Consider the following 9,853-nt stretch of genomic DNA (forward strand, 5'->3'; position numbering starts at 1 on the left):
TTTTGCTTTTTCATTAAACATAAATTGATTATTCTTCATCAAATTTTGCTGCCCACAGCACACAATGGGACATTTGGATATATGTTCAAGCAAAAAACATTCAAATCACAAAATTGTAGCCAAGAATAAAAGTAAAGCAGATTTATTTGCCTCTAAATCAACATAAAAATACATAACTATAAAAAGTATATTTAATGACTTTGCCTTTTTCTAAGAATTTAATAAAACATGTGCATCCCAGAGTTTAGTACATTACAGTTACCCTTTACATTTGATGTCTAACGGATTTTTGCTTTTCTTTTCTCTCTTCTTTCCAGCCTGACCCTGATCCTCTTTCCAAGGAGTGGAAGACCAGTCAATGAATTATGAATGGTAAACACGATGACATCCTCTCAGCAGCAGCAGACGATGAGAGGTCCTAGGTTGAACCGGGCCTTGTCCGACCCATTGTTTGTGCTACTCCTGGCCCTCCAGCTGCTGGTGGTGGCAGGGCTGGTGCGTGCTCAGACATGCCCCTCTGTCTGTTCCTGTAGTAACCAATTCAGTAAGGTCATATGTACCCGACGGGGCCTGCGTGATGTCCCAGACGGCATTTCTACAAACACACGTTACCTGAATCTACAAGAGAACCTCATTCAGGTCATCAAGGTGGACAGCTTCAAGCACCTAAGACATCTGGAAATCCTGCAGCTAAGTAAGAACCATATCCGCAACATCGAGCTGGGGGCCTTCAATGGATTGGCGAGCTTAAATACCTTGGAGCTCTTCGATAACCGCCTCACCACCATCCCTAACGGAGCATTTGAGTATCTTTCCAAACTGAAGGAGCTGTGGTTAAGGAATAACCCCATTGAGAGCATTCCCTCCTATGCGTTCAACAGAGTGCCCTCATTACGTAGGCTGGACCTTGGGGAGTTGAAACGCCTCACCTACATATCTGAGGGAGCCTTTGAAGGACTGAGCAATCTGCGCTACCTGAACCTGGGCATGTGCAATCTGAAGGAGATTCCAAACCTTATTCCCCTGGTGAAGCTGGATGAGCTGGAGATGTCGGGTAACCAGCTGTCCATCATTCGGCCTGGCTCATTCAAAGGGCTCATCCACTTGCAGAAGTTATGGATGATGCACGCCCAGATCCAGACCATAGAGAGGAACTCCTTTGATGATCTACAGTCACTAGTGGAGCTCAATCTGGCCCACAACAACCTCACCCTCTTACCCCATGATCTCTTCACACCCTTACATCACCTAGAGAGGGTGCACTTACACCACAACCCATGGAATTGTAACTGTGACATTCTCTGGCTAAGCTGGTGGCTAAAAGAGATGGTGCCAGCCAACACCAGCTGCTGTGCCCGCTGTAGCTCACCAGCCAGCCACAAGGGGCGTTATATCGGTGAGCTGGACCAAAACTACTTTCACTGCTACGCTCCTGTTATTGTGGAGCCTCCGGCGGACCTAAATGTGACTGAGGGGAGTGCTGCAGAACTGAAATGCAGGGCCAGCTCCCTCACCTCAGTTAGTTGGATTACACCTAATGGTTCCATTATGACACATGGTGCATACAAAGTAAGAATTTCTGTGCTAAATGATGGCACGCTGAACTTCACCAATGTCACCATGCAGGACACAGGCACTTATACCTGCATGGTGAGTAATTCTGCAGGCAACACAACAGCTTCTGCCACTCTCAATGTGTCATCTACCGAGAACAGCAGTTTCAGCTACTTCACCACTGTTACAGTGGAGACTATAGAAACGCCACATAATGAGGGTTTAACCACTGTGCACCAGAAAGTGGGCCCCACACCCTCTGCTGGCTCATGGGAGTCTATCTCCTCCACCTCAACAACCACCACCACCACAGTCCGGACCCCACTCTCCACTCGTGCCACAGAGAAAATGTACACCATCCCTGTCACAGAACTGGGAAGTGATGGCTCTCTCAATGGACTGGATGAGGTGATGAAAACCACCAAGATCATCATTGGCTGTTTTGTGGCTATAACCCTTATGGCAGCTGTCATGTTGATCATCTTCTACAAGATGCGCAAGCAGCACCACCAGCAGAATCACCATGCTCCTACACGTACCATTGAAATCATCAATGTGGATGAGGACTGTGTAACAGGAGGACCAGGTATGGAGAGCCATTTGACTCTGCCCCCGCTTGAGCATGAGCACCTCAACCACTACAATACCTATAAGACAGCATTCAACCACGCCTCCACCATCAACTCCATACACAGTTCAGCGCATGAACCTTTGTTAATCCGAGCCAGCTCAAAAGACAATGTACAAGAGACCCAGATCTAATAATTTTTTTTTTCATAAGGACTATAATATTGAAGATATTGCATAAGGACATTATTGCAGATGGGTTAGGAGGACAATAGCTGAATCATGGAGTAACAAACTGGCGTGTCTTTGGCTAATCAGTGGTTGGAGAGGTTTATTCAATGACTTTGGGGACTAGGGTATGTCTACTGTTTCAAAATGTGTCTTTACAAAACAGTTATTTATTTAAGAAAAAAAAGTATTGTGGTTAAATCAAGAAAAAAAAACTATTCTGCAATTATTTTTTCAGCGCTTAATTCATTTTTTTCTTCCTTTGTTTGATAAATTGGTTTACTAATATGCTTTCAAACTCTGTGTGGACACATGTAAGAAAAAAAAATCTCCTAAAGCTAATTATTTTGATAGTATCTGACAGATCCCAGCTTCTGTGATACAGTGACCTTGTTTTCCTCATTTGAAAATTTCTAGATCAAATCACTGATTTCTTTTTTTGCACCATGAATTAATTGATGAAACCTTTTGTGACCATCTGCAGTGATGACTGATTAAAAGCTTTGCTATTGTCTGAGAGAGAGAGGACTGAAATTTGATGATTATTAGGTATTTTATTAAATTTGTCACACTCACATGAAAGATGTACTCTTGGATCTCTAATAAATAAACTGAGGGAAATAAGACCTTAGTCATTTTATTTTCAAAAAAAAGGCAAACTAGAGATCAGTTAATGTGATATTTTATATCTATGAAAGAAAATAACTTGTGTGACTTTCTTATTAATACTCAGTTTTCTTTATCCATAACCTTCATCTGTTTTGATTATTTCTAAATGTAGAGATATCCTGATATCATCATGAAAAAGGTACCAATTTACCAGAACAAAGTCACTTACAGATCTCTGATGTTTATGTTACATGAAAAACATTAAGAGCTACATTACAAAGAGACTGGTGGTAAAAAAATAATGTGGAAACCAATGGACTATTGCAAACAAAGCAATCATGGAGGAATTAGGTGTTTTTTGCTGACAAAAGTACCATTCTCCACTACTTCAAAATGTTGTCTGCTTATCATGGCACCATGTGTACCTTTGTAGGGTGCTTAGCATTTTAGCATTCTTGCATATCCAGGTGAGCTGAAGCTACCTATGTTGGTACTGGCATCGCTAACCTCAACTACAGAGCTTCAGCACTGTTAGGACCAGATGAGCTGAAGAACGATCTTAAACCTTTTATCCATTGTCTGAGCACATTGCCTGTCATCTGAGTGCCACATTCACTCATGGGCAGTGGATAGCAGACTCATATTCACACCATGCCCCTGCCAAGCACAGGACTAGGCCCAGAGGAGAGACTGCCAGGCCTTATGCTGTGGGAGGCTTTCGCAATGAGCATGTGGGATCGGGCCTCAAACAGATGTTCAAGTTGCATCTGTGTCTACCCCTCTTCCTTAGCCACACACAACAAAATTTGCATCATAATTGATGTCATCATGGCCTTTGGATAGCCACAGCTTCACATGCTTCCATACCCTGGAAACCATTCCCAGGTCCCAACAGTGAAAAATTGCGTCATAATTCAGAGGCCGAGCTAAGGCTTAGAAAGTCACCACAGTGGTCTCTTTATATATTAAGGTATTAAAAAGTTAACACTGCCTTCCTTTTTATCAGTTTTGCCCATGTTATACAAATAGTGTTGTATGCATACAATTAAAAAAATATTCAGATGTATTGTTGAAGGTATAGTGTCAAAAAAGAGACACTGAAGAGTCATGATGGATATATGAGTTATAAGGTTGATTATTTCCATTTGTTTCATGCTTAATCCGTTTTCAAGTAGTGAAATTGATAGAGATGGCTGTTTGCCTGAATGATAGACAACTAATGTATGAATGGAGAGTTAAATATTTGAAGAACTGGGCTGCAGCTCTTAGCAAAAAACAAAACAAAACAAAACTCAACCATTATATTGGGTGCTGTCTGTCTAAACCCTTGAACACTATTAATCCGATCATTACACCAACCAGAGTTTGGCACATTTGTAAACCATATAATGAGCTGCGTGTGTATCATTGTCTGTGTTTGAGTTGTCATTGGTGGGGTATGGTTCAAAAGTCTACTCAGTTTATACAAAGGAGTATGACCATCTTCCCCTCTTTTCTTTATTTAGAGGTAAATCACCTGAAAAAAATTACTAGTAAATTTGTTGCATTTTGGTCAGACTGTTTCATATGTATGTAAGATATCTAAATATTTTTTGTCAGTATTCTTTTTTCCACATGATTTTTTTTCTCTGAGAGGGAATGCTGTTCTAGTGGTAGATTTATATGAAGATAAATTTTGAGAATAAAACAAAAAAACAAAAAAAAACAATTTTGATTTTACATGTGCCAACAACCTGTTCTAAACGTGAAAAAGAGAAACATGCTGTAAAAGAATAAGAAATTGATTTTCATGTAAGCATTCTTTCATGACCTTTAAAAATATATGAAGATCGATTATAGAAACCAGAGTTTGTAGTTCATACACAAAATATGGTTAAGAATAAACTATTGTTGTTTTTCTGTACTGCCTGATTCTTATTTCCACCCACTGCCTTGAGAGGATTGATGGAAAAAGTACGGCGTGAAGATGGGAGAGGTTGGAAAGCGCTACAGTAAGGCGTCCTGTGCAGTGCTACTGCAGCTGCTGAGGGTGATGGTGATGTGATGGTGAGTGGGCAGCAGCTTTCTGAACACTGTGCCATGACACACACTACAGCTAAATATGTCAGCTGTAAAAAAAAAAAAAAAGTGAGCTGTACGAGGAACAAGCAATGAACTATAGTGCAAATTATATTTTTTTTATGTATCTGAAAGGTCAAATAGACCCGTAGAGCAATGCTGCTTGATCATTCATAATAGAATATCAGAAGCACTAAACAAGTTTGTTGTGCACTTGAACTGTTAATCTCTGAAGAGGCCATATGGCTTTACAATAAGTGACATTCTTAGAGCATTCTGATGTAATAAGAACACATTTTGGCATTTTAAATTTTTCTGATTTTAAAAGGTTGATAAAAATAAATTTGGCGCAAAAGGACAACAGATTTTTACAAATAGCATTCACTGCATTTCTATCATATGGCCTTAGGTTATATTATTTGGGAGAGTGTCCACATACTTGCAGTTTCCAACGAGGGCCCTCTGGTTATTTCCTGTCAATCCTTGTCTTTATGCATGCTCAATAATCCAGGTAAGGAAATCACAGAAAGATGAATCAGTTCATCTGGACACAATGTTTATTGAGAGAAACGTTTTATCACTCATCTAAGTGACCTCTTCAGTCTCAACTGACTGCAGGTGTCCCCACCCTTATAAACAACACAGTGGCATAATGACCAAAACCAACGATCAGTTGCTTTCAAACCCCATAACATGCTGTGCCAGAAATTGGCCCACCCCAACAATTGGGTCCTCCAGCACAAACAGACCAAAATAGTGTACGCTGTTAAGTGCCAGGAGGATTGCCGTGACTTGTACATCGGGGAAACCAAACAGATGCTGTCCAAGAGGATGCCACAACACAGGAGAGCTAACATGTCAGGCCAGGACTCCACAGTCTACACCCATGTACAGGCCAGTGGCCACTCTTTCAAGGATGAGGACGTGCACATCCTTGATAGAAAGGAACGCGGGTTTGAACGGGGAGTCAAAGTTGCCATCTATGTGAAGACGGAACGACCATCCCTGAACCGGGGTGGGGGTTGTTAAGAGCACATCTGTCATCATCTTACAATGCTGTGATTGCAAACAATCCCCAATCTTCTGTGAATAGTACACATGGCCATTGTAACACTAGTGAATGGTCACGCCCATATTTGCATATGAAACTGATCGTTGATTTTGGTCGTTATAGATGGGGATACCTGCAGTCAGTTTAGACTGAAGAGGTCACTTTAGATGAGTGATAAAACGTTTCTCTCAATAAACGTTGTGTCCAGATGAACTGACTCAACCTTCTCTGAAATCACAGAACATAGATTGATTCATTGATTGGGAAATAGTTACAATCACAGCATTGTAAGATGCCGACATGTACTCCCCCCCTCGGTTCAGAGATGGTCGTTCCCTCTTCACATAGATGGCCTCTTTGACTCCTCTCTTTGATACCAAACCTTTGTTTTAATCCTGGTAAATCAATGGCTATTTTATGGAGCTGCTGCCTCTTTGAATTACAAAACCAAAAACCTCAAATTTCTGTGACATACTGCTCCTATTTCTTATAGTATATGCAATATTCTCAATATTCATTAAAATATTCATCCCAATATTATTCCCAATATTCCCAGCACAGACGTTGCTCATAGCTCAAGATAAAGCTTTAAACTCTAAATTCTTTGTGGATGAGCTGTAGGGTTCACTTAATATCCACAATGGACTTATCTCAGGTTTATAAAAAACACTAGTCTATTTATCTTAATCGATTTGGCTCATTAAGTGTGACTACTGCCGGCCATACTTACGTTTTGTCTGCCTATATCTATATCTTTGCTTTTATGATGCGCACATTTTTTAATGTCATTGTTTCAATTTACTTATCAATGCAAACATTATGCTAGAATGTGTAATGCTGTCTGCCTTTACCATCAAACTAAAAATACTAAACAAAAAGCAAGTCACAATCAATCAATGAATCATTTTCAAGTACATAAATTGCTTTATCCTAGTCCTGTTCACAATTTTTATATTTCAAAATGATGACCCATTAATTGAGCTGAAGAATTGCTTACAGAATTATAGTGTTAATAACAAGAATACATCAATCTTAGTTTGAGATATCCTTAAATACCATTACATCATTACAATCTTTGGTGCTGATTTTGCTATTTTTCTATCATCAACATCCACAGTGACCCATTTAGTCTGGCCTAAGCAGAAATCAACATTAGCATTAGTAATTTCACAGTGCATTGATGAACAGGCAAAAAGTAGTTCTTTCCTTATTAGAGATCGTGATGCTTTGAAGTAATACCAATATAGGAAATGGTTAGAATTCAGTGGTGGATCATTCCCAAACAAAACATGATGGGAAGGTGAACTGAGAACCAGATGAAGAGTTGCATAAACATGTCAGAAAAAAAAAACTTGCCCATTTGCTGAACAGACATAATTGAGATTGCCTGCCCGCTCATGGTCTATTCTGTTGTCTACCAAACATAGGGATCACCAGTTCGAATCCCCTTGTTACCTCCGGCTTGGTTGGGGGTCCATACAGACACGACTGGCCATGTCTGTGGGTGAGAAGCCGGATGTGGGTGTGTGTCCTGGTCGCTGCACTAGCGCCTCCTCTGGTCAGTCGAGGCACCTGTTCAGGGGGGAGGGGTAACTGGGGGGAATAGCGGGATCCTCCCACACGCTACATCCCCTTGGTGAAACTCCTCACTGTCAGGTAGAAAGAAGCAGCTGGCGACTACACATGAATCGGAGGAGGCATGTGGTTGTCTGCAGCCCTCCCCGGATCAGCAAAGGGGGTAGAGCAGCGATCAGGACGGCTCGGAAGTGTGGGGTAATTGGCTGGGCATAATTTGGGAGAAAAGGTGGTGGTGGTGGTGGTGGGGGGTTGCACGCTCATTTTTGTCTGCAATTGCTTACAGAAACATGTGTGAATGCTACATTAGTGGAAACAAGTAGGACTACTTGAACATGGGTGTCGAATGACAGTAACTGTGTACTAACTTCTCACTCCAGCTAATATGACTCATTTTATTGACAGGCATTTGGTTTCTGAAGAATCCTGGCTGCAAATACAGGGTCTGAAGAGGCAACAGTAGGCGTAGCAGGAGAAAATAGTATTATGAGTGTTTAACACATCTACTTATAATTCTGCTTCAGGCATTATGCATGCATTAAGTATACACTGCACTGTATATATTATAAACTATTTAGCATTTTCAGGCAAAATCACAAACTGGTACATAAGAAAACATGACATGTCACACAGAAAAATCGGTCAAATTATTATTATGCTAAGAAACAATCGTATATGTTTTGTATTGATAACATTCATAATACTAGTCTACCAATGTGAGTGGATAATAGTGGTATGCTAATGAGGAAATTAAATGGCAAATATTTTAATGCCTCAATCAAATGTTAAACCTGCATGCACAACAATTTGTGTTGAGTAAAATAAAATGCCTGGAATAAGTAACTATAGTTAGGCTTTAAATAAGGCCTCTTCCATGTTATTAGGCATCTACCTTACTTTCACTGCAGTGAGCTTCTCTGCTCTGTCTGGCAGCATTGATTTTCTCATCGCCTGGGCTGCTGCTCCTCTCCCCCTGGCCGAGTGTGTGCACAAAACAGCTCATCTCAAACCCCAGCTAAAGAGATGGTTACACTGAGGATAAGGTAGTTAATACGGTGTGTGTGTGTGTGTGTGTGTGTGTGTGTGTGTGTGTGTGTGTGTGTGTGTGTGTGTGTGTGTGTGTGTGTGTGTGAGTGAATGGGAAAGAGTGTGTCTGTCAATACTGAGAAAAGAACTCGTAGCTGTGCTGCGTACAGCACGTAACGAGTATGTTTCACTCCAATGTTCACAAACAATAAAAACAAACTTTTCACAGCTTTGAAATATAATTAAACCTCACTCGCTTTACCTATCACACCACGTCTGCTCTTGATGCCAAAGCAAATCAATTCAAGAGGCTTCTCATGGTAAATGATATGCCCTTTGTGTACCTTTGTGGGTGAACTTACAGTTTCCAAACCCCACAAGAACACACACAACAGCAGATGCATCGAGTGTGGCTGCCTTAAAACAGGCAAACTGGGTGCAGTTGTGTACTTGTTTGGCATTATATTCCGTTTGTTTTGTTTTGACATGCATTATAAAATGTATGACAGTTTTTTTGCTGGAGGCACGCATGTCTAATTGTTGTATTTATACAACAGTATGAATGGGTGGATTATGATACCATGGTTTTTTGTTTTTTTTTTGTTTTTTTTTCTTCTCCCCAATTGTAACCGGCCAATCATCCCACTCTTCTGAGCCATCCCGGTCTCTGCTTCACATCCTCTGCCGATCCGGGAAGGGCTGCAGACTACCACATAATCTTCTCCGATACATGTGGCGTCGCCAGGCACTTCTTTTCACCTGACAGTGAGGAGTTTTGCCAGGGGGATATAGTGCGTGGGAGGATCACACTATTCCCCCCAGTCCCCCCCCCCCAAACAGGCGCCCCGACTGACCAGAGGAGGCGCTAGTACAGCGACCAGGACACATACTCACATCTGGCTTCTCACCCGGAGACACAGCCAATTGTGTCTGTAGGGATGACCGACCAAGCCGGAGGTAACATAGGGATTCGAACCAGTGATCCCCGTGTTGGTAGGCAACGGAATAGACCGCTACGCTACCCGGATGCCTAGAATCATATTTTCTACCGCATAGAAAACAATTTGATAATGATTGCTTAACAATGATTTTGTAAGCAATATACCACACACTAATCAACAGCATTTGATACTTGTGGGAGGAGTTACTGTGTTATACATTCGGATAAGGGTCCAGGGATTAAGG

At 41.2% G+C, this 9,853-nt stretch overlaps 1 protein-coding gene across 1 annotated transcript; it reads left to right on the forward strand.

Moving 5' to 3' along the window:
• Positions 1–369: 369 nt before the first annotated feature.
• On the forward strand, positions 370–2,316 carry lrrc4ca (leucine rich repeat containing 4C, genome duplicate a). The gene has a single exon (XM_056282281.1). It carries the CDS (start codon positions 370–372, stop codon positions 2,314–2,316), a length of 1,947 nt encoding a protein of 648 aa, XP_056138256.1.
• Positions 2,317–9,853: the final 7,537 nt, after the last annotated feature.

This window comes from Lampris incognitus, chromosome 6, assembly GCF_029633865.1.
Source record: "Lampris incognitus isolate fLamInc1 chromosome 6, fLamInc1.hap2, whole genome shotgun sequence".
NCBI classification, from domain to species: domain Eukaryota; kingdom Metazoa; phylum Chordata; class Actinopteri; order Lampriformes; family Lampridae; genus Lampris; species Lampris incognitus.